This window comes from Carassius auratus, chromosome 38, assembly GCF_003368295.1.
Source record: "Carassius auratus strain Wakin chromosome 38, ASM336829v1, whole genome shotgun sequence".
In the NCBI taxonomy this organism is placed as follows: Eukaryota; Metazoa; Chordata; class Actinopteri; order Cypriniformes; family Cyprinidae; genus Carassius; species Carassius auratus.
In genome coordinates this window covers 4,452,299-4,476,687 of record NC_039280.1, presented here as the reverse complement: position 1 = coordinate 4,476,687, position 24,389 = coordinate 4,452,299, and the positions used below count along the sequence as shown (strand labels likewise).

General features: G+C 39.3%; 3 protein-coding genes across 3 annotated transcripts; 2 read left to right on the top strand and 1 right to left on the bottom strand.

Moving 5' to 3' along the window:
- Nucleotides 1-236: 236 nt before the first annotated feature.
- LOC113057509 (tandem C2 domains nuclear protein-like) lies at nucleotides 237-9,124 on the top strand. Its single transcript, XM_026224934.1, has 12 exons — nucleotides 237-341; nucleotides 963-1,038; nucleotides 1,171-1,365; nucleotides 1,502-1,672; nucleotides 2,939-3,012; nucleotides 3,420-3,495; nucleotides 4,142-4,248; nucleotides 4,794-4,910; nucleotides 5,701-5,892; nucleotides 7,206-7,320; nucleotides 7,512-7,711; nucleotides 8,146-9,124. The coding sequence occupies exons 1-12, from the start codon at nucleotides 276-278 to the stop codon at nucleotides 8,254-8,256; spliced, it is 1,500 nt and encodes a 499-aa protein (XP_026080719.1). The 5' UTR covers nucleotides 237-275; the 3' UTR covers nucleotides 8,257-9,124.
- Nucleotides 9,125-11,586: 2,462 nt separating this feature from the next.
- On the top strand, nucleotides 11,587-18,360 carry LOC113056713 (pleckstrin-2-like). Its single transcript, XM_026223534.1, has 9 exons — nucleotides 11,587-11,685; nucleotides 11,782-11,946; nucleotides 15,660-15,850; nucleotides 15,928-16,019; nucleotides 16,825-17,012; nucleotides 17,123-17,224; nucleotides 17,306-17,389; nucleotides 17,480-17,558; nucleotides 17,801-18,360. The coding sequence occupies exons 1-9, from the start codon at nucleotides 11,629-11,631 to the stop codon at nucleotides 17,926-17,928; spliced, it is 1,086 nt and encodes a 361-aa protein (XP_026079319.1). The 5' UTR covers nucleotides 11,587-11,628; the 3' UTR covers nucleotides 17,929-18,360.
- Nucleotides 18,361-18,905: 545 nt separating this feature from the next.
- Nucleotides 18,906-23,099, bottom strand: LOC113056712 (galectin-related protein B-like). The gene is made up of 4 exons (XM_026223533.1): nucleotides 22,942-23,099; nucleotides 22,519-22,607; nucleotides 19,945-20,134; nucleotides 18,906-19,827 (listed from the first exon to the last, which is right to left on the bottom strand). The coding sequence occupies exons 1-4, from the start codon at nucleotides 22,966-22,968 to the stop codon at nucleotides 19,684-19,686; spliced, it is 450 nt and encodes a 149-aa protein (XP_026079318.1). The 5' UTR covers nucleotides 22,969-23,099; the 3' UTR covers nucleotides 18,906-19,683.
- Between the last annotated feature and the right edge of the window lie 1,290 nt (nucleotides 23,100-24,389).

Here is a 24,389-nt window from a genome sequence, read left to right as displayed (position 1 = left end):
GCATTTGATCAAAATTGGACTATTATTATAATAAGGACCTGAATTTTGATGTAGCACTACATATTAGTTATCACAAGAGGTCAGTAACAACGAGGTTTTGAATGTGTCAAGATTTGAAGAATCAGTATACATAATATGCGTGACTGTGTGGGAGTTTTAGCTTTCGTTTGTGTCACAGTGATCAAAGAGACAGTGTGGTGTTTTTCCTGAGCAGTGTTGTTAGGAACCAGCGGACACTAGGACCCAGCCGCAGGCGAAGTTTTGCCGTTCACAGGATGCTTCAGAAGCACCTGCAGCACTCAGAACTCAGAGATTTCATCTCCTCGCGGACAGCAGCACAAGTACGTACAACCTTATACACAAACATGATATTCTTTGTTAAATCTTGATTGTAAAAAAAAAATAATATATATGATTAGGCTTTGTATGTATTTCTGCAGCTTTGGGCTACTGCGAGCACTTTTATGGGTTTTGTCTGTTGTTAGTGCCTTTATTATTCATCAATTGCCTCAATCATCATTTTTTTATGTCTTGATGTGTAGATTGTTATGTTTTATTGTAACGTTATCCCAAAAATAACTTTCATTTATTGTAACGTTATCCCCAAAACAATCATTATTACATGAATAAAACGTTGATAATCTAGAGTGAAATCAATTGTTTAGGGGCATCGTGTGAAAAATCTTCAGCTCATATTTTCAGTAATTTTTAATGTGTCGTTTATAGTTGTTGTGTTATTTCCACTACAGCAACCAATGTTGCCCTTTATTCTCTCTCAAAAATATATTTATTTCCTCCACAAAATTCTACTACACACAACACATAAGATGACGTGATGATATTGACATTGTTTTGGAAATGTTTAGTGACAAGAAATTATAGATTTGTGTCCAAGGTTGGACAGTTTCATGTAAATTCATATAAGTATCTTTTTACGTGGTTGGTTTGTGATTTTTGTGCAGATCTTCAATATGACAGAATATATCAAAAACTGCTGCAGGACATTTATGTCCAAGAAACATGAACCAGAGATTCAGAGTAAGTCTGTCTCCCCTATACCTCCTCATGAGTGCAGTTTTCGTTTGCATACACACAATATACTGTATATAAATGTAACTACATATATGAGTTATGAAAGGTGTATTTTATATACATTTAAATGTTTTATAGTGATTAAGGTTCGACCTCCTGGTAAATTAACTGCTGAGTCTAATGTGAAGAAGAATGTTGGAGTATCAGAGGATTATCTGTTGTCTAAACTGCCTCCGGACGGCCGGGACGTTCCGTTCATCATCCCAACCTTCAAACCCTCCTACATCCAGCCGAGAGGAGCACAGTACTCTGGCTACAACATTGGGCCACAGAGTTAGTAGTATGACTTAGTTATTTATTTAGTCAGTTTATTTTAATTAAATTAACTAATTATATTTTATATTTGATTAAATTATATTTCATTTTAAAGTAGGCCTACATATTTAAGTAGAAATTTGAATGATTTTAGGTGCCACAAGGACCACTTTTGCAGAAAGGAAGGCAGAGCTCGCAGGAGGCGGTCAAGTGATGTATGACCCTGATTTGACATTAAACAGCAGTCATATGCTCAGCTACGTGTCCCCAGGTTCACTGAGACGCCCCACTCTGAAAAACAAACCCAACAACAGTCCTGGCACAGGTGAGATACTTTAAGATCTGCCTAAGAAAACCCCAAGCCTGTTAATTACTTGTATGTGTTGTTTAAAGAGTGCAATTTCACTTCCTCATAGCATCACACAGCAGCACGTAACTTCTCAGCATGTAACCTCAAATATTTGCGTTCCTACCCACCTGTGCGTAATCCTTCTGTTTTATTCCTGCTCCTAAATCCCCAATTGTTCATGTCAGATTTGTTCTAAATTTCCCAGATCATATTGTTGAGGGGCTATATTCAGATCATTCTAATGCTTTACTGTGGCTGAATGCTCATTTGTAAATATCAAACTTAGGACGACATTTTAAATGGAATCACTTTTGTTGCATAATCTGATGTACTGAATCACCTGCAAAAGTGCAAGTATTTAAGACTCTTTCTAAGAGGAAAATGAATTAAATGATTTGTGTCTGTTTGTTTAAAGAGCCAGTAAGATGAAAATTCTAAGCTTCCTATCACTGTTTATAAGTCCTGTACATTAGTTTTAACTCCGTCCAAGGTTAAAAAACATTGTCATTTTGTCAAAATATCATTTTAAAATTACCTCAATTCTCAGAGATCCCCAAACGGTTCGCGCGAAGCTGTTCAAAAGATTCAGTTTCCTTAAACCCCACCTTTCGGTTGCATACTGTGTTCTGATTGGTCAACTGAAATAGTTTTGATTGGTTGTTCCGAACACAACTTCAAGGTAAACAATGCGTTAGCATATGTTTGGGGTAAATTATGTCTTATTCCTGTCACCGCGAAGCAAACAGTAAAATAAAAAACTTGAACAGTCTAGCTGCTTTTTCTTCTGTGTGGGTGTATTCAAGCTGCGCGCTTCAGTTTGAATCTGAATAGCGCGTTCAGTGCGGGGGTGTGGTCACATTAGATATAACGAAGGGAGACATGAAAAACAGACATCGCGTTGTTTTCATATGGATTACTTTATCACAGAATATCTGTTTTCGGCAGCACTTGTTTAGTTTTAAAGTAGACATGTCAGAGTTCCGTTTCTCCCAACACGGTAGGCGGAGATTATTATGCAAAGTGTTCCTAGTGACGTACATAGAGATGGGCAAAAGATTTGAAATCTATAACGACTCGTTTCAGCGATTCAGAGTCGACTCCTTACTTTAGAAGCCAATAACTTTATAAATCGTGTACTTTTTGGTTTAATTACTTTGCACATTGTTTACACTGATGGACAGCTACATCATACAATGTAATACAGGTAATTTTTGATTTCCCATCTGTGTGGCTCTTTAACAGGTTTGGAACACAGTGGCAAACAGAGACTCAGTCTCTCCATGTATGATTTGTCAAACCCTCAGAGCCATGTACAGGTGAGTCCACACACACACACACACACACATGTCACATGAAGTTTTATTCAAAACCGTTTTGTTGCATTTGTTACTGGAATAATTAGCTCAATGTTTATCTTAGTTAATAACTTAATAATAAACTTCCAATGCACGGAAGTAAAATGTTTACTAAGGTTAATAATTATTAATAACTTTAGTAATCATACTACTTCCATGCATTGTTAGTATCCCAGAAATCATTATTACCATGGGATCTCTATTTCTATTTCTTTCTTTTTTTTTAAGCTAAAATGTATTTATGCTCTTTTATCAATCAGATCGGATTAAATTCCTAATTGAAGTGTGGTGTATACATACTACATTGCTATTTAATGATTAGCAGTGCTGATGTTTAGTAACATTTATTCCTCTCGTGTTCCTCCAAGCGTTATGATTCTGTATCCAGTGTCCAGAGCAGCACATCGTCCATTCAGGATTCCTTTGGGAGCAGCCGTAGTCTAGGTAACCATTCATGACGGAACACTGAAGTCATAACCGTAGACGAGCGCATTCCAAAAGAACCCTCAAAACTCCCTTCCAGTAGAACTCTCTGGAAAGGGTTCCGCTCCACTATCAGCTGGAATTTCCACTACAGTTTCATTTGTTTGATTTTGCTTTTGTTTTTTTTCAGGGTCTTTTTAGACCCTTTATTTCCCAACAATCTTACCCCGTCTCTCCTCACCGTGTACACACATAAACACAGACTGTCAAACAAACTCACACCCACACACACACACAGGACAGACTCAGATGACTGCAGATTGTGAAATCGTAAAGGGCAGACACAGTAATTACTTCCAAATGTTTTCCCTGAAGTCCTCAGATAACTTTCAGAATGCAGATCTGTAGATCTTTACACACATAACACAAATAATAAACTCAACTATATATTGTATTTCTGTCTACCATTCTACTTTTTTTAATTAATTGAAAGTGTCTTTCATTAACACTGAGCAGAACGTTTTTTAAACAAATTTTTTTATTTAGTTTGTCCCTCTTTTTCTTGATTAACAACAGGATTTATGCTGAATGTTAAACAGAATATTATTTATAAAACATTTTTATGTGTTTTTGCATGGTGTGTGTGTGTGTGTGTGTGTGTGCATAGAGTCCATCACGCTGTCTGGTGATGAGCGGGATTTTGAGCCGGGAAAAGTGTGTGTGCACCTGAAGTATGAAGAGGCGGTGGAGCAGGTGTGGATCACCTTAGTGAAGGTATGATTTCATCCAGGAGAGGCTTTGCTAGTCTACAACAGGCCATTGTGTCCCATCTAGAGTCCAGCTGAATGGAGCCTCTGTGCTGATCTGAGAGACCTTTAACAAGTGATCACATTTCCAACCAGCTATTTTTAATCTCTTTTTTCAAATAATTGAAAAATAACTCATTGTGTATATCTGTCTGTCTTTGCCTCTTTATTTTACACATAATATATAGCATATATAATATATTAATGCTAATTTATTTGCGTGATTTACTATATGTTTGGAGGTTACCAAATGGGGTTGTATCTTAGAGTGTGAGTTGTTTATAATATTAACACACGGCTTGATCTCATATATCATCATATTTGTTTTGTTTTATTTCTGTCAATTATTTTCTAATGGTAACAAGGCCCTGCCTCCTTTCCTCCTCTGAGAAATGCCCTTTGTTGACTTACAGTAGTTTTAGTGGTTGTAAAAGCTCATAAACTGTACATGTTGCTCTTGTCCTTTCTCACTGTTTCTCATTTATTCTCATTTTGGTACTCCCTCTCTTTTAGTGTATGGATTTGAGTGTGTTTAGTGATGCGGTGGAGGTGCAGAAGATTGGGGTTAAAGGAGTCATCACCATGACCAAGCCAGTGCGATTTAAGAGCACCGTCAAGGAAGCATTGGCAGTAAGTGAAATCAGCCGTCATAAAACATATAACAGCCCAGATTCAATTCAAGCTTCAGCATTGGTGATATCAAGGGGTTAAAATTATTAGCATTATTCCCTTGCTGCTAGATGCCAGATTTATACCATCTGCTTCTAAAAGTTTTGGCAGCCATTCAAAACAACCATGTACTCTAATGAAATAAAATATTTTGCAAGAAACATACACCAGATTTTTGTTTTAAAGAAATTGTTTTATTCCGAAAGGATGCTGATACACTTATAAAAAGTGGCAGTAAAAAAATTTGTTATAAAAGATTTTAGTTTAAACAAATTTTTTAAATTTTTTATCATCATAGAATCCTGAAAAAATGTACCATAGTTTGCACTGTTTTAAACATTTAAACATAATAATAATAAGAAATGTTAAAATACAGAAATCAGTAAATTAGGATGATTTCCAAATGATCATGTGACACAGAATTTATATATATATATATATATATATATATATATATATATATATATATATATATATATATATATATATATATATATATAATACTGGCAGCTCCGTCATCATTTAAATGAATTGTGGTGAATTATTCAGCCCTCCCTTCAGTCCCTCCTGTGTTTCTTGAATAATGACCATTCCAGCTGGACTGAAAAGTCCCACACAACCAAAGCTGCATAAAAAACATACTTCAGAAACATACAGAAAAGCAAAAACACATGTAGAGCTTGTAGTATTGTTTTGTTGCGGTTTTTGTTTGTAGCTTATTATCCCTCTCAGTATATTGTCTCGCTTTCAGGACACTGTCTTCATGGAGACATTCGTTTTCACTCTTAACTTGGAGCAGATACGCAGATCTGCACTGGTGCTGCACTTGCAGGCTCACACACCACGTAAGCGTACACTGGGAGAGTGCGTATTATCTCTGCGAACACTTGGACCGGAGGAAACAAAGCACTGGCTGGAGTTCAAGCCTCACTCTAAAACACACGTGAGTCCTCACCTGCTGTATCTCTTTGTGACTGCGTATCTAATCCCAAATGTCTTTCCCTTTTACAGATCCCTCCTAATTTGATAGTAAGGTTCTTTGAAAAAAACTTCCACTTGCAATTTCCCACAGTGCTGCACTCACCCACTGGACCACACATTTTACTTGCATCACAAATTACACAGCTGCTCTAGTTCTGCTCAGGTCTCTCCTGTGATATTTAGGTCACTGGAAACAGACAGACAGTGAGAGGAAGAAATCAATGTCCTGAAACCAGACATTTCAATACTGCTAAAAGCACTCTGTCTAAAGCTTATAGAAATAAAATGTTACAAAAGATTGTTAATTTGTGATTAAGTAATGTTAATGTTAATTAATGTTGTTTACATTTCTGTTGATTAAAGAATACTGTAAAATGTTTCGTAGTTTCCACAGAAAAATTAAGGTCGTCTGTTTTCAACATTGATAATAAGAAATGTTTCTTGAACACTATAACAGAATGATTTCTGAAGGATCATGTGACATGAAGACTGGAGTAATGACTGCTGAAAATTCAGCTTAACCATTAAAATATATTCAAATAAAATGCAGTTATGTTAAATCCTACAAATATTTTAGAAGTTTTTACAGTATTTCTAATATATGCAGCCTTCGTGTTTGTAAAAGGCTCAGAAACAAAAAAATCTTACCAACCCCGATTTGAACAGTAGTCTGTGCACATACACGTTACTTATATTTCACATTTATATACATGAAATTGTATAAATTGATCATTAGTAACATCTCTATACCTATACATAATGTAAATACAATTTCTGATATTTATTTCTTCAAGATGAGAAATGTTACTGTGACACTTTATCATCTTTATACATAATTTCTTTGTAAGTAGGTCATCCAAACTTTGTTTGGCATACTGAATACTGCCACACACATATAGGTATCAAATATGGCACTATTTGCCGATTTTGCCAACTATTTGTGAACATTTGTAAACGGATGGTTCAATGCGTTTTGCTTGTGTGTGCATGTGACTGAAACCAAACACTTGACAGGGAAAATTGCTTTTTTGAAAAGAAAGTCTTTTCAATAATGAGGTGTTTGAAAATCACAGAACTGTGTTCCAGAATGAAAATCTGGTCTAGAGGAAGTTTTTTTCATGAATAATGGCTGTGTGTGATTGTTACTCAGTCAGATATTGTTCTGGGTTTCGACTATGAATCAGTGAATCAGTTGCAGCAAGTAGTCTTCCATAAGACATACACACACACATGCAGCATAACACCTAACCCTATTGTCTGCCTGTGTTTCTGTAGGTGTGTCATGCTGAGCTTCAGCTGGCCTTGTGCTTCCAGCCAGTGAACAGTCGAATGCAACTCCAGATCCTTAGTGTGCAAAACCTTCCATCTTCTTCCTCACCACTCACACAGAGTGAGTGCACACACTCAATAACATAACTTTACATCCTAGTCCATTTGAAATATATTTTCATTATATGTTAAGTTCTCCTGAAAATCCTCTTATTTCTTATTTCCCTCCTTAGTTTATTTTTGTGGAAGAGTGAAAATGACAAATATGACAATGTTGATAAAAAGAACTTTGCAAATGGATGTTCTCTTTAGGTTTCTTTGTGAAGGTTGAGTTGTTGAGTGAGGCTAGGGTCTTACTGAAGAGGAAGACGAAGGTGAGGAAGTCATCAGGGGGGCAGATCCAATGGGGTGAAGTGCTTCACTTGCCCATCACCAGCCACGAGCAGAATCTGCAGCTGGCAGTCAAACTCTACAGCCGTGGCTCTGTTCGGAGAAAACACCTGCTTGGACAGGTCAGTTTGAACTCACACCATTTAGTATGGAACACATTAAAGTCATTTATTTAATAAAAAAAAAAAAAACAGCAATATTGTGAAATATTACAAAAATGTTTTCTATTGTAATATACTTATGGCAAAGTTGAATTGTCAGTAGCCAGGATCCTTCAGAAATCACTCTTTAATATGATGATTTGGTGCTCAATAAACATTTAATATTATTATTATGTTGAAAATTTTTTTTTTTTGTAGAAAACATGATTCTTTGATGAACAGAAAGTTCAAAAGAGCAGAATTGATTTGAAATATAATTTTAAAAACATTATACATCACAGTACTGTCACTTTTGACGGGTTTAATGCATCCTTGTTGTATAAAAGTATTAATTTCATTCATAAATCTTACTATCCTCTAAGTTTCAGTCTTAATATGTATTCCATCATTTCCAGGTGCTCTTGGGTTTTGACAACAGTTCTCCTGAGGCAGTGGAACAATGGAGAGATTCCATGGCTAATCCTGAAAAAGTGGTGACGTCTTGGCACAGACTTAGTCGACTCTAAAGTGAGAGGATGAAGAAAAGAGCTTTTTTAGCCAGGTGGATTTAAAAAAAAACTTTCAAAAAGATTTTGGATAATTAAGTATTGTATGCTTATTTCAATTATAGTTACTGGAGGGTAAAAAAAGTGCTTGTATTAAACTCTCTTGTAGAAATGACTCACTAAATTGATTTCATGTCCAACTGAGTCACACACCCTCTGCAGATCCTAGTGTAGCTAATCATGTATTCTGCTTTTTGTAGATTTAACATTCTGTGTTCTTCATTTGTGTAACTTTGAAAATACACAACTGTCTAAAGCATAGCACATGAACAGGATACATAGACATTATGTGCAATAAAATGTATTATCCAGAGCTCTAGAACTCCCAGTTTAGCAGCATGGCCAAATAAAGAGCAGACAGTCAGCTATTTAGCTTATTTTACAGAATTTGTAAATTAAGTATTACATTCAGTATTTTTCTCTTTCATCTCCATACAATGTCAGTGCTGCTGAGTTGATGTGAATCTATTCTCAGTAGAAAAATATATTTGCATTTTCTGAGCAATGATGAAGATTGTTGCACTTTTGCTTGCTTTCGGAAGAAGATAAACCTGTTTTTAAGTACAGTAAAAACTGTTGGAATTGGGGTGAACACTATCTAAAAAAGCTTTTATTTTTAGAAGGGTTTGGGTTACATTCCTCTTCATGGAATTCAGTCCTTCAAATTGTCCCCTATTTCCTTTCACAAATACAAGAAAAAGGGAAAGGCCACTAGAAAGTGCAACAAAGAGACTTTTGTTGTCACATTTCACTTCTCTACATCCTTTGTGCTACACTACCCTTAATTCGAGGTGACCTAACTTTCTAGGCCTTATTTCTTTTTTGCAGGTCACAGTAGTTTATAAAAGTGTTCTTTGTATTTATGTTTAAGTACACTGTACTACTTAAGTAATGCTGTAGTTCAGGATATTATATATATTTATACAACCGATGTTTTGTTCATATTGACTGTATTGTGTATGCATAAAGACAGTTTGGCATCCTGATGTTATAGAAATAAAAAAGATAACATTGCTTGTAAAAGAATCCATTGTGTTAAATTTTAATGGGATTTTGTGTAAGTGTATGTTCATAAAGGCACTTGCATTTACGTTTTATATGATTTGACAACTGTACTACGGCTTGATAACAGTATATAGTGATTTATTACCACCATTCTCCAACACTGTAAACAGACAAAGGATGTTTGTGTGGGTCTGAATGTTTGTGCTCCTTAACCCCTCTGATTGTGCTGCTTTTTAAAAGGCCTACATCCGGGTGTGATTTAATTTACGTCAGAACTTTTGGGAATGCTGTTTGAACAGTGTTAATGGTTATTTCTGATGACACAACCCCAGCTGCAGCAAATCCCAGTAAACCAGCTGATCTTTGTGTGTGAAAGTATTTGTGTAATGTGTGGTATCCATAGCCACCATACAATCAAATACTAAAAATTGTCAAATAAAAGAAGATTTTTTTTTTTACTTTTTAACCAGGAAGGTCATATATAAATGAAATTAGCAGTCAAGTGTGAAAAACAACAACAATAATAAAAAATATATTAGAAAAAAATAAATGTGATAATAATTAAACTAAATAGGGCATAAATGTTTTTCAGTCTCTGTCTCTCTCTCTCTCTCTCTCTCTCTCTCTCTCTCTCTCTCTCTCTCTCTCTCTCTCTCTCTCACACACACACACACACACACACACAAACAATTGTAACCAGGGGGCTGTGTATCTTTGTCTGTCCTGTGTGTTTCAATTAAAAGTGGATCAGCAGGTCCGGGATTTTAGCTTTGTGTCCAGGATCTGCAATACTCACAAACTTGTTCAAACTGGGAATTTGCATCATCTCACCAACTACACGTTCCCCAATCTAAAGTTTTCACATTTTACAAGCTATATGTACTTTTACAAGGACATATAACAATAAGGGGATTTTTTTTTTGTTTATATTATGGACTGGTATAGTTTTACCCTAAATAACAAAAAACAGAAGCGGCGCAAAAATTTCAGTTTTGAGCATAGACCAGGGTTGGCGAACGTCGGTCCTGGAGAGCCGCAGCCCTGCAGAGTTTTGCTTCAACTCTAATCAAACAGACCTGAACAAGCTATTCAAGGTCTGAAGGGTTATTAGAAAGCTACAGACAGGTGATTTTCAGTACTTCCCGAATACTCAATTGCTGCGCTAGAGCACCATCTAGTGCACTACAGAAGTGAATAGTAAAAGTTGTTTTTTTTTGGTAACTGCGGTTTGGCCGTGTTCCCGCATATTCACGCAGTTCATGTAGGAACACGGGTGCTAATTTCTGGACATCTGATCCACAGATTGTGCAAGGATGTCTCGGCACAGCTATTCGTGTCTGTTAGCAAATTCCAGTTTTACTTCCAAATGTGTGTGAATTTAGAATTTTAGAATCTTTTCCTAGCTTGTTTACAGTGACGATATCATTTAGAATTCAGTAATATTCTGAATAAACATTAATACAAAATACTGACAGTTAAGAAAACAAAAGAAAAGAAAAACAACTGACCTTGAGTTCCTCTGTAGGCTATGTACACTATTTACAGTTCACAACATTTATAACAAATCTGAATTAAATCTAAACATGAGACATAAATATATAATATATATGGTTATAATGTAACCAATTGTTTGCCTACTGTGAGATGTTGTACTGTTACGGTTTATTAAGGTAAAGCTTACAGGAAATACAATTTGTTGACCTACGTGAGTTTTAAAATGAACCAGGAAGGTCATATATAAATAAAATTAGCAGTCAAGTGTGAAAAACAACAACAATAATAAAAATATATTAGAAAAAAATAAATGTGATAATAATTAAACTAAATAGGGCTTACAGTTTTTACTAAGGAAATACAATTTGTTGACCTACGTGAGTTTTAAAATCTTATTTTCATGGCTAAGCTGCACTGCCATAGCAACAAACATCCGGTCACTGAATAGCTGAATCTCACATGAACCAGATCAATGACTCAGTCTGACTGCGTCTTGGTGACTCATGATAGCTAGCCCCCTACAGGAAGGTCCCAAAGGAGAGTTCTGTTTATTGTAATATTTAATAGACTCAAATTAATTTAATTATATATTTGCCTAAATCAACTTTACCAATTCTAAATAATTTAGTTTTAATTTAACATATTTTTTGTTTTGTTTTTCTTCTCAAACTCACGCCCAGACAGTTTTCTTGCTCATCGTTGATTGTGTAGCCTATCTAAAAGCCGGGGGCGCTAATAGGAGGTGCGCGCAATGACGCACGTTCCGAGGAATTCCACAGCAGCTATAAAACACCTGATGAAGCGCTTACCTGCTTATTGAGACTACAGTTAGACATGGGCACTGAGTGCGAAAATAACGGCGTCTTTAAAGAGGGCTTTCTGGTGAAAAGGGTAAGAGACTTTTTAACTTTTTTTTAATCTATACCCAAACTGGCAAATTAATTCTTAATTCTTATTGGTTTATTATCAAATGATGTTAATTTTTAGGGTCATGTGGTTCAAAACTGGAAAGTTCGTTGGTTTGCACTTAAATCGGACAGACTTCTGTATTATAAATATGAGGGCGGCAAACGGGATTCCTGCCATCGAGGGACGATTCTGTTGAGTGATTGCAAAATCACATGTCCTTACCTGGAATACGAGAACAGACCGGTAAATGGTGATTTATTATATATATTTGTGTAACCACAAAACTACATGACAAGATACAATATAGTGCCGTTTTTAGAATCTGGTGTAAAGGAATTTTAAAATAAATAACTTCATATTTCAATATAATGCAAGGTCAGTTGGTTATTTCCACTGTCTACAAACAGATAGTAGGCTATTGAGAAGTGGCTTATCAGTGGTTTAGTAAAACCAACAGTGGGAGTGTCTAATATGTGCTCGAAATGTTCAAAGCCTCTGGTTATGCTTGAATTATCCTTTCATTATTTTGTTTTGCAATGTTCACATTGTCAGGGTTTGCAAGGGAGGAACTCAAGTGCAGACAGGATTCAACACAAAAGGGTTTATTAAATACAAAAAGGGAAAACAAAAACCCACGAGGGGGAAAACAAGGGCTAGGGTAAGGACTAAATAACCAAACAAGACAGGGCTGACCAGATAAAGACACTAAACACTAACTATAAACAAACACTCACGGTATACAGGATACAATCACAGTCACCAGTGTGGAACACATCTGAGAAGCACATAAATAACACAATGAACCGACGCAAGACAGAGCACACTAGGAGATCTAAATAGGGGTACTAATCAAGACACGACAGGTGTTACAGATAGGACAATCAAGACACGACTAGGTTAACAAGGGGGGCGGGGCAAGGGAACGAGACAACACAAGCACATGGCCCAAAGACAAGGCCATGCGCTTGTACACAAAACATGGGTCTGTCATGATCCTGCCTCAAGACTAGGAAAAATCAAGGACACGAGGGCAGAATCATGACAGAACCCCTCCCTTAAGGAGCGGCTTCCAGACGCTCCTCAAGGGAACATCAAACACGGGACACGACTGACATGACAGACTGGGACACAGACCAACAGGACATGACAAATAACAACAAAGGCAAACATGAGTACACAACGGCAGGGTTGGGGTGACGAATCAAAAAAAACAAACAGGGAAGGGGAGGGGGCGGGACCACAAAGTTCATGGGGGACAGACCAGGGCGGGTGGGAGGGGTAGGAATCCTAGGAGGACAGGACGAAGGCTGACGACGGGGGGTACGGGCAGGTCTGGGTGGTGAGGGACGGGGAGGGGTCTCGGGACAACTGACAGGGGACATGACAGGACCAGACAAGGGACGCGGGACAACACTTACGGGACGCGGGGAGACGACATCTACTGGACACGGGGGGACCACAGGACACGGGGCCACATCAACAGGACACGGGGAGACAACGGCTGGACACGGGGAGACCACATCTACTGGACACGGGGGGACCACAGGACACGGGGGGACCACAGGACACGGGGGGACATTAACGGGACACGGGGGGACATTAACGGGACACGGGGGGACATTAACGGGACACGGGGGGACATTAACGGGACACGGGGGGACATTAACGGGACACGGGGCCACATCAACGGGACACGGGGAGACAACGGCTGGACATTTGGGACTTCTGGGGACAGGGTCAGGGGACAAGACAGGACTGACGGGGATTTCTAAAATTTGGACAAGACGGGACAAATAATCAGAAAATGCTTTAGCAGCTAGGACAATTGGCATCTCCTTATGAGATGAAAACCGACTGTACAAGAGTCTTTGCTGCAGAGTCGGCCGCGGCTCTCTCCTCCGCTCTCACGACTGCCGACTTGCATACAGCTTTCTTTCCCGGCTCGGGCACGCTAGCGCTCACCGCTGCTGACTCGGACACGCTCACTGCTGCTGGCTCGGGCACGCTCACTGCTGCTGGCTCGGGCACGCTCTCCGCTGCTGGCTCGGGCACGCCAGCGCTCTCCGCTGCTGGGCTCGGGCACGCCAGCGCTCTCCGCTGCTGGCTCGGGCACGCCAGCGCTCTCCGCTGCTGGCTCGGGCACGCCAGCGCTCTCCGCTGCTGGCTCGGGCACGCCAGCGCTCTCCGCTGCTGGGTCGGGCACGCCAGCGCTCTCCGCTGCTGGGTCGGGCACGCCAGCGCTCTCCGCTGCTGGGTCGGGCACGCCAGCGCTCTCCGCTGCTGGGTCGGGCACGCCAGCGCTCTCCGCTGCTGGGTCGGGCCCGCCAGCGCTCTCCGCTGCTGGGTCGGGCACGCCAGCGCTCTCCGCTGCTGGGTCGGGCACGCCAGCGCTCTCCGCTGCTGGGTCGGGCACGCCAGCGCTCTCCGCTGCTGGGTCGGGCACGCCAGCGCTCTCCGCTGCTGGGTCGGGCACGCCAGCGCTCTCCGCTGCTGGGTCGGGCACGCCAGCGCTCTCCGCTGCTGGGTCGGGCACGCCAGCGCTCTCCGCTGCTGGGTCGGGCACGCCAGCGCTCTCCGCTGCTGGGTCGGGCACGCCAGCGCTCTCCGCTGCTGGGTCGGGCACGCCAGCGCTCTCCGCTGCTGGGTCGGGCACGCCAGCGCTCTCCGCTGCTGGGGTCGGGCACGCCAGCGCTCTCCGCTGCTGGGTCGGGCACGCCAGCGCTCTCCGCTGCTGGCACGGGAGGAAAACGGGGGTCACAGGACCGGCAGGCCCCCTCTTCCTCCTCTTCCTCCTTGGGCGCGGTGCAGAGACCACAGCTGGGTCAGAGGCGGGTTGGGGGAGTTCGGTCTCTGGCAGGGCTGACTCCGACGATTCCGAGGCAGACTCCCACGATAACCGTCTCCCTCGCTTCCCGGGGAGACCGACGGGTGTGGGAGGCACCTCAGGACTCGGTGAGGGATGTGCCTGATCCCCCAGAGTGGCCACGGCCAGGATACGACCCTCTGGAACCGTTGGCAGCTGGGTAGGTGGGGACCTCTGGGGCTCCTCCTCTCGCCCGCTCGCTCCGGAACGACCTCCCCTGGTCCCCCGGAACACCACAAGGCGAGAGCCCTCAAAACAATCTCGCTTGCTGGCTGACAACATCCAGTATTGCCTCCTGTCTGCTGAGTTCCCTTTTGGTCGGTTCATTCTGTCAGGGTTTGCAAGGGAGGAACTCAAGTGCAGACAGGATTCAACACAAAAGGGTTTATTAAATACAAAAAGGGAAAACAAAAACCCACGAGGGGGAAAACAAGGGCTAGGGTAAGGACTAAATAACCAAACAAGACAGGGCTGACCAGATAAAGACACTAAACACTAACTATAAACAAACACTCACGGTATACAGGATACAATCACAGTCACCAGTGTGGAACACATCTGAGAAGCACATAAATAACACAATGAACCGACGCAAGACAGAGCACACTAGGAGATCTAAATAGGGGTACTAATCAAGACACGACAGGTGTTACAGATAGGACAATCAAGACACGACTAGGTTAACAAGGGGGGCGGGGCAAGGGAACGAGACAACACAAGCACATGGCCCAAAGACAAGGCCATGCGCTTGTACACAAAACATGGGTCTGTCATGATCCTGCCTCAAGACTAGGAAAAATCAAGGACACGAGGGCAGAATCATGACACACATGCACTAACATGTCAGAAACAAACTTTATTTCCCCCGGTAATTTTTTTCAGTGTCTTATATTTATATTCCACATTGTGTAACAGCTGTAATCAACACAGAGTGATGGGGTTTTCTGTGGCATACTGTTTGTGCCAATTTCATTTATTCATTTTTTTCTTACAAAAGTCAGTGCTGAGCTTATCGTCAACCAACTAAAATGTTTCTTTAGCTTTATGACTGAAGAACTATTATGTCTTAGTTACCATATTTTACACCCTGCAGTTGGTGATGAAGCTGCAGACCAGCACTTCAGAGGAGCACTTTCTGGAGGCTTGCACAAGAGAGGAACGTGACGAATGGGCCACAGCGATTGGTGCAGTGGTACAGAACCTCAACCCACATGATGCACAGACCACCTCCCCTTCACAAGTGAAAGGATCCACATCACTCCAGCTTCACAATGTCAACCTCAGGTAGCGATGTATGTAGTTTGTCAGTATATGTGAAAATGTGTTTGGACATCATATCTAAATGTGTGTCTGTATATCAGTCAGGTGGTGGACTCCATGTATGATGTGCACAGTGGTGTCCGGCTGTGCAGTCATATTGAGCAGGGCAGCTCTTACACCAACTGTTTCTCAGGTCAGATACTCAAAAACACTGATCTCACACAATAAAGCATGAATATGCATTATTAAAGACATTACATTCTCTCCTGATGATCTTAATTTTTATAAAATACTGTTCTCAAATGTTTACTCAAATGTTTAGGAATCAAATGTTTAGGAATGTTAAGATTTTAAAATGACACGAGGTCTCTTGTGCTTAACAGAAAAACAGCAATATTATTTTACCATTTACCGTTAGATATTTTAACCGTTAAAATTGACATTTAATGTTTATTAATGTTAATTGCTAAGATCCTAATTTGGATATCTTTAAAGGCGATTTTTTCTCAGTATTTAGTTTTTTTTTTGCACCCTCAGATTCCAGATTTTCAAATAGTTGTATCTCAGCCAAGTATTGTCCAATACTAACAAACCATACATCAATGGAAAGATTATTTATTCAGCTTTCAGAAGTTGTATAAATCTCAATTTTGCAAAAATTTACACTTGAGACTGGTCCAGGGTCAAATTACTTTATTTGATAGTTTTGTGTAAACGTCTAAAATGTCACTTCCTAGCCCCAGACTTTTTTGTGTGTATGATGTTCAAATGTATAACGTGATTCCTTACCTTTTAGACACAATATTACTAGTTAGTTTGTCTGTTTTTTCTTCTTCCAATGAGATGCTTGTTTTTTCCTGTTTGATTCAGTGTATTTGCACCAGTTAATGATTGACTCATAAAGAGTGACTTGTCGCCACCTACAGCATACTGACTGGCAGCCTGTCTGGAACTTGTGAACACAGACAATAGAACTGTTTTTGTTTGTATATGTGTAGGCTCAACAGTGGTGGACTGGCTTGTGTTTAATAAGCTGGCTCTGACCCGTGTGGAGGCAGTAACATTAGCCTCTGCACTGCTGGATGAGGCCTCCCTGCGGCCCATTGGGATCAGGAGCGCAGACGCTCTCCGTAACGCAGCTCTAGGAGAACAGTTCCTCGATGACTCCACTGCACTCTACTGCTTTGTATGTTTCAAATCTCTTTCTTCTTGTTTTATTCTATATTTAGTGCTTTTGTAATTATTTATACTAAATACAAGATGTCCTTAACCGAATGGATATGATTTCTCAAACAGACCCAAAGCTTCCAGAAGCGAGGCAGTGTAAAAGCAGAGAAGTCTCGGTCTGCTGTGGAACTCAGTGGAAAAGTGGTGAAGAGAGGTTACCTGCTCAAACAGGTGAGCACTCCACTATAATTAGGTGTTTTGAGCTGAAAAGTGCTTTTCTGTGATGCCAACAGTCTTTTTTCTGTGTGCCAGGGTCACAAGGTAAAGAACTGGAAGGTGAGATTGTTTGTTCTGAGAGCGGAGCCTGGTTTCCTGCACTATTATGACCCCAGCAAGGTGAGAGCACTGACCTGCAATTCACAGACTGTACAAATACATTTTATGCTAGAGTCTAAAGTCTGTTTATTTTTGTGCTGACTTTCTAAGGATGACATCACTCCGGTTGGCAGTATATCTCTGCGTGGCTGTCTGGTGTCTGCTCTGGATGATAACGGCATACCGTCAGGTGAGTGAGTCAGATTTACAACTCTTCTGTGGAAGTGTCTGATGACTACCTGTTTCACAATGAATATTTACAAAGCAATTCCAGATATGAATCAAAATTAAGTAAAGACTTTGTCACAGACCGCAAGCACTGAAAAGCAGTGATTTGCGAATTGTTGTCAAGGTAGCAGTAATATTTACATGTAAACACTGTGAACTAATGGTGAACTAAAGTGCTAATGGTCACTCTCCTGTAATCTTCAGGTGTTAAAGGTAAAGTCCGGGGGAACCTCTTTAAAATCATCACTCAGACGGACACACACTATTACATTCAGGCGCCAGCACACGAAGAGAGGATAAACTGGATCCAAGCTATTAGACAACTGAGTTAATTCATTGTTGTTCTTGTTAATTTGATTGTTTTTGCTAAATTTATATTTGTCTGTCTGTCACACATCTATTTAGAAATATTGTGCTGTTTTAATAGTTGTAAATGTGGTATTTTTGTATGTGCAAAGAACATGGATATACAGTGTTATAAAGCTAGTAACAAATAAAACATATTAAAATAAAAATCATAATAAAATAGGTAATACATATGAGGCCAGCATGAGGCTTCATTCAGCATATAGAATATTTCCATATAAAATTCTGATTTCCCCAAAGAACAAAGTTTTAATGTCCCTGGTAAATCTGTATCTAATGTTTGATATAATATACAGGTGGTTAAGTTTATACATTCAGTGAATGTCCTTTGAAAGCATAAATTATGGTCATTGTGAAATGTATTTTGTAAAATTAAAGTTATATTTGTGTAATCGTCATCTGCAATCATGTCTTTGATGTGCAAACCTGCCAGTTTTGTTATGGACCATTAGCATGTTTTTACCTGCCTTGTGTTTTGTCAGTTAACAGAACTGACTTCATGTCTTGAGCATATTTGTGAGCATATTTCTCACTCTCTCACTTTCAAACATTCCCAAATACACACTTTGACACACACACACGAACACACACACACATTATATAACATAAATGTAAGACCTTCTTAAAAATTCAAGAAAAGTTTACTGTTTACAGTACATATTGCAATTATTAGATGTTTAAAGACATTTAAGTAAACCTTGCTTTTAATACATGCTTCATTTGCAGCTTTAAGTGTGTCAATTGACAGCACCAAGTACAGGCTTCAGATGGACTTTGAGTCCTTTTTCTTCAAACCAATACAATCGCAGGGAATTGCATTTTAAAGTGAACATTCAGGTGTCCGTTATGAATCCTTAGGTTCCTAATACCATCAGACCTGTTATGCAGCACATTCAAATGAACAAAGGATGAAAACAAATGTTTCTCTTATGAGTCTGAATTATTCTGTTCTGTAGGAATGATTTAACAAATGTTTTAGACAGGCATACAAATAACATTCCTGTATTACAAACTGTAGAGAATGTTGCTATCAACATCAAGATTATGGGTTTGATTAAGTGAATGCAAGAACGTATTACCTTGTATACCTTGAATGCAATGTAAGTTGCCTTGGATAAAAGCATCTGCCAAATGTGTGAATGCAAGTGAATTTGAACTACAACAATTACTGCTACAAAAACACCCAAATTCTCTTCTTTAGAAGTGCATCTAATGGAACCAATGAAGGCACTTTTGCTTCTGTATCAAAGAGCCAAAGAAACTAAATATCGAATCAAAAGCAAAAAAAAAAAAAAAAAAAAGGCAGTACATTATGTATTATAAAAAAGCAATGAAAGAAATCTTCTATCTGAGCTAGTTTGTGGAAAATAACTCTTATGTCAAATGTGTATGTTATCTGGATTGATTAAAGCTGGTTCAGATTATCCTTCAGAGATTTTCTACTACAAATGTGTCCAAACAAACTCAAAACAGTTTTAAACTGAACAGCCTCATTTGCCACTACAAATAAAAATCACTAGAGAAACTTTGCAAAACAACAAATTAGTCTACTAAAAACAAACACAGATCCAAACAAAATTAAGTTCTAAATGTTTTAAATGAACAGAGGGAGTTGTGGTACTTTAAGACAATCGTGTACAGTACGCTCAGGATTCTAAAACCTCAGCTAAGTTGCTTCTATGAAGAGTCTGTGTCATCATGGCAGACAATTCTTCACTTGTTCAAGCCACTTTGGTGAGTTGTAGATCTCCTTGGACTCTAAGAGCAGTGAGAGATGCGAGCTGAGTTATTCTGTGAGTGAAACCACACAATGGCTGCCCATCCACCAGAATACGGAACTGCTGGTGCTCACACACAATCTCCATCTGAGAGAGACAGAAGATAGAAACAACATTATAGTGACAGAAAGGTGGGACATTACCAAATGCTTAAGCTTTATTAGCTGTGATCACAACCTCCAAACAAACTTTGTGACTGTTTACCTTAAAGGGCTCTCCTGGAGCAAAGGGGAAGAAAGACAGGGCAGTTTCTGAAGCGCCCCACTTTCCTGACAGACGCGCGTTGCGAAGCACAGTCTTTTCTGAAAAGTTCACCTTCAACTCCAGGCCCACATCACTCTCCATTTCCTCATCCCTCTCTCCTTTAGACTGGCATGCCACTAACACTACCATACTAACGACACAGAAATAGATTTTTAACATCAGTTTAAAGGGGGGGGTGAAATGCTCGTTTTCACTCAATATCCTGTTAATCTTGAGTACCTATAGAGTAGTACTGCATCCTTCATAACTCAAAAAAGTCTTTAGTTTTATTATATTCATAAGAGAAAGATAGTCTTTACCGATTTTTCCCGGAAAAACACGACAGGCTGGAGGCGTGACGTGTGGGCGGAGCTAAAGAATCACGAGCGCCAGTAAGCTTTTGTGTTGAGAGCGTTTGGAAGCTGTGACAGCTGTGAAGGCTGAAACTGAACGAGAGCAGCAGCAGCAACGACTCGCTCCGAGCGGGGCTCGAACTCGGGTCTCCGCATGGGAGGCGGACGCACTAACAAGGAGGCAGAGATATTTTAAGCAGTTTTACTCACCGCATGCGGTTCCAACACACGATCGTGACCCTTTTTCGTTGGGACTGCATTATCCTTAAGAAATAAACGATGTGCAAATCCGGCGTCAAACTGGGCCTTGTTTGTAAAACAAGCATCTTCGAAATGCAGGGAACAAACAAAAACACTTGCACAACTCCGTTGATGCTCTGTAAAATAAACTCCATCCACTGGTCCCTTAATGCTGTTTTTTTTGGTAATCTGTGCAGGGTTGTCTTGCCCTGGCAACCAAAAACACACTCCTTTTGTGACATTTCGCGATGCTCTTGCTCTGATCAGTGAATGCCTGTGCTCTCTCATTGCTCTACTATACGGGAGCGCGCGCTCTTCCGGCAGAAGTGCCCTTATAAGGAAATTCCGCTCCATCTAACGTCACACAGAGCCATACTCAAAAAAAACTTTCCTAAACTTGTGACAAACCGGAAGGAGTATTTTTGGAACAAAAATACTCCTTCAAACGTACAACTTAATTTTTGAAACTTTGTCCATGTTTAGCATGGGAATCCAACTCTTTAACAGTGTAAAAAACTCAGTATGCATGAAATAGCATTTCACCCCCCCTTTAAAAACAAGCATCATTTTAACAGATTGCATCAGTTCTGGAATCCGAGATGCTCCAGACCAAATCACATTATGAACCAGCAGTTTCTGGGTAATCCTTAGTTGCCAAATATGGCCAGAATTGTCCAATCTGTTTTTTTCCTTCTTTTTTCCCCCACAGATCAGGCTGGATAATTCTTCATGGGAATAGACCTTTTTCCCACACTGACAAAACAGAAGTGGATAAGAACAGCTGGAAAACCAAACTTATTGCACTCAAAAAAAAAATGTTACTGAAATTAATGTTTGAATGTTAAAGTAAAAACCCATTAACATACAATAAAACCTTCAAGTTACCAGACAACAAAATCTTACAGTATTTTTTCAGAAGTAAAAAGAATAAATTTCCTTAATTTGTAGAGAAAATTTGTATTCCGTGTCAAAATTCCCTGCCCAAAACAGCACACTTGTTTAGATTTTATTTTAAAAACTTAGTTACATATTTTTGTTATACCCTGTAAAAAAAAGTGTTAGATTTGTTGACACGTTCATGTATACAGGTTGTTTCAGAGATGTTAATATTTTTTACTTAAAATAATTTAAAAGTTAGCACTTTTTTATGCATGTGGCTACATTATATAGTAACACACACTGATGGGTCACTCCTATCTAATAAACAAGTGAGTACAAATCTTAATGTCAAAGCATGTAGTAATATTCTAGTGAATTGGGTACTTCTATTTTTTTAGCAACAGTTTGGAAAGGTTTTGGAAAGTTTTTCTGTTCTAACATGACAATGCCTAAGACAAGAAATGATTGATTCTGTCATTGTGGAAGAATTTAAGTGGTCTGCAGAAAGCAAAGTCCTAATCCCAGCTGAACACTTCTGGTGTGACTTTAAACGCAGACCTTGAGCCAAAAACTCATGACCAAACACCAATGACTTGGACATATGGGTACACTCATTTTAGACACTTCCAAACTGTTGCAATAGAGATGTAAATACAATTTTAAATACATTAATTATATACTTTGTTGCTACAGTTTTGAAAGAAGGCTGTGTCCCAAAACGTTTGTCTATACAGTGTATGTATAAAGTATTAAACTAGACTATATAAATATGTTTACATAAAAACACATCTACTAATATTGTATACACAAACATACATGGTATTGCAGTTAAATGGGTCTTTTCTTGCATTTAAAATGAGTATGTCTGTAGTGTTCTCTATTGGCACCCATGTTTTCTATTGCTCCTGTGTGAACTGAAGACGTTAAAACAGTTTAATCCCCGATACAACTGGCTCATTGTGTTACTGCAGTGAAGGCGAGTCATTCAGGATGTGCGGATGTGACATTTGACAAATGAACGCAAGTGCTGGAGAAGACACAGATAGGTGTGTCTGATACGAACCTTTTGGGCTGCTTGTGAACAATACCCATCACTACCAGCCTCATGGTCGGCCGTAGACCCCCTTTGATCTCCCCAACATAGTCCTCCTCCTGCAGGAATAGTGCTCTACTGTCATTCAAATGTCTAATGCTATAGTCAGGCAAAATACGAATGATATTTATTAATGTAACATACTGATACTTAAGCTTATTACGATATCTTAATTGTTGCTAGACATCATTTTCACAGTTTACATGTTATATGCTAATTATATTTTATATGTAAATTACCGAGTCGTATCATTTATAAATGTAGCAGTCTTGAATATAGGCTATATGACATATTTATCAGTCAAATAAACAAGTGAGAACGTCACTGTGCCAGCCAGCACAATCAATCAATCTCATAGGCAATAAACTCAGAAATCATCGTCATTATACTTACGTTTCGGATGTTCCCCTTATCTGTCATGCTTTCTTCTGTCGCGAAAGGCTTTAGTTTTTAGTCCTGCAGGTGTTGCGTTTCAAGCGCGAGGACAATAGCTGTCACGCACGGAATTGATCATCGCAGTGCGCGAGACCGGCGTCGATTCCGCGAACCCCGCCTCGCGCCACTGCGTTGCCATAGCAACCATCACAGGCAGGGAGTGATGATGACAAAATACAGAAGTGACTCCGTCACATATCCAAGTAAAGGTATGATTCTCTGCTCGTTGTGATAACATATAGCCTACCAAGCCTCGTGATTCCAGAAATACTGTAGCCTACGAATTACGCAAAACAAGTAAGTTTTGAATTCTTTAAACAAATAAAGTTCAACGTTAATTAATGCTTATTCTTATACATTAAATGCTCAAATTATACCAAGATAAATCCTAATTCACTTGGGAATAAAATCATATAATGGTGGAATCACACACATAGATAACAAACTCAAGAAACATAAAAAGCTTAGTCCCAGACACTGCAATATGTTTTCACCCAGAGAGAGTTTCCAAGGCTCATAAACTCCAGATTGTTGATCAGGTGTCTTAATGTCATTCTCATGTCATTGTTTTTAATTCTGGCTGTCATTACAATTTACATTTCTCAGCTCAAATTAAAATAATTTAATCTTGCCAAATATGGCTTTTGTGGCATCAATCCAAATAATCTATATTAGAGTGCAGCAACAGAAACAAGAAAATATTTATGATTTAAGACCTTCAAGACAATATTTACAGACTGTTACGACATTCTTTGTTTAAATTAAATAAAGTTACAAAATAACTTTATGAATGAAACATGCGCACTTTACATCTGCGTAAAGCCACGTCATTAACTATCAAAACATTTTCACAATGACTCCCAAAGATATTAGGTCACAACAATCATCGACCGAAAAAACAACTGCAGATATAATACTGTGAGAGAAATTGCTTATTTGGACCTCTGGCAGACAAATATTGCACGAAAAATAACCTAATTGTCTTCCACCAGGGGTCGCTTATTATTGTCGAGTAGAGACGTGCAACGTTTGTATGCGTTTTCTATTATTATATTGACTACTTTTGAACATCATACAATGTTTTATGTAAGTTATGAATCCAAATGATTAGTACCTACCTAGATTTAAACTGAAATCAACTAAAAGAATATCAATAAAATGTTTTTTTTAATCCTGTATCATAAACGACTGTTATTGGCTCATCTATCCAGCGCTGAGAAAAGTAACAGGTATCACTTGACTACATCAGCAATCTTAGTAAAGTTATTTCTTTTTTTAAATAATGACCAGCAATTTGATAGTCACCCAAAATAAGTATAGCTATTTCATCAAAAGCCCAGCCCACTGTGATCGACAGTTTCATTGCATTTGCCATTCCTACCCCCTCTTTCCTTTCTATTGTTTTG

What these genes read in the sequence shown, in the direction of transcription:
- LOC113057509 (XM_026224934.1), top strand. Translation starts at nt 276, where the DNA reads ATGCTTCAGAAGCACCTGCAGCACTCAGAACTCAGAGATTTCATCTCC. An exon ending in CTACAACATTGGGCCACAGA is followed by an intron (nt 1,366 to 1,501) that starts GTTAGTAGTATG and finishes GAATGATTTTAG; the next exon opens with GTGCCACAAGGACCACTTTT. An exon ending in TTCCTCACCACTCACACAGA is followed by an intron (nt 7,321 to 7,511) that starts GTGAGTGCACAC and finishes TGTTCTCTTTAG; the next exon opens with GTTTCTTTGTGAAGGTTGAG.
- LOC113056713 (XM_026223534.1), top strand. Translation starts at nt 11,629, where the DNA reads ATGGGCACTGAGTGCGAAAATAACGGCGTCTTTAAAGAGGGCTTTCTG. An exon ending in TGGAATACGAGAACAGACCG is followed by an intron (nt 11,947 to 15,659) that starts GTAAATGGTGAT and finishes TACACCCTGCAG; the next exon opens with TTGGTGATGAAGCTGCAGAC. An exon ending in TTACACCAACTGTTTCTCAG is followed by an intron (nt 16,020 to 16,824) that starts GTCAGATACTCA and finishes GTATATGTGTAG; the next exon opens with GCTCAACAGTGGTGGACTGG.
- LOC113056712 (XM_026223533.1), bottom strand. Translation starts at nt 22,968, where the DNA reads ATGACAGATAAGGGGAACATCCGAAAC. An exon ending in ATAAGGGGAACATCCGAAAC is followed by an intron (nt 22,608 to 22,941) that starts GTAAGTATAATG and finishes CTATTCCTGCAG; the next exon opens with GAGGAGGACTATGTTGGGGA. An exon ending in GTTCACAAGCAGCCCAAAAG is followed by an intron (nt 20,135 to 22,518) that starts GTTCGTATCAGA and finishes CTGTGTCGTTAG; the next exon opens with TATGGTAGTGTTAGTGGCAT.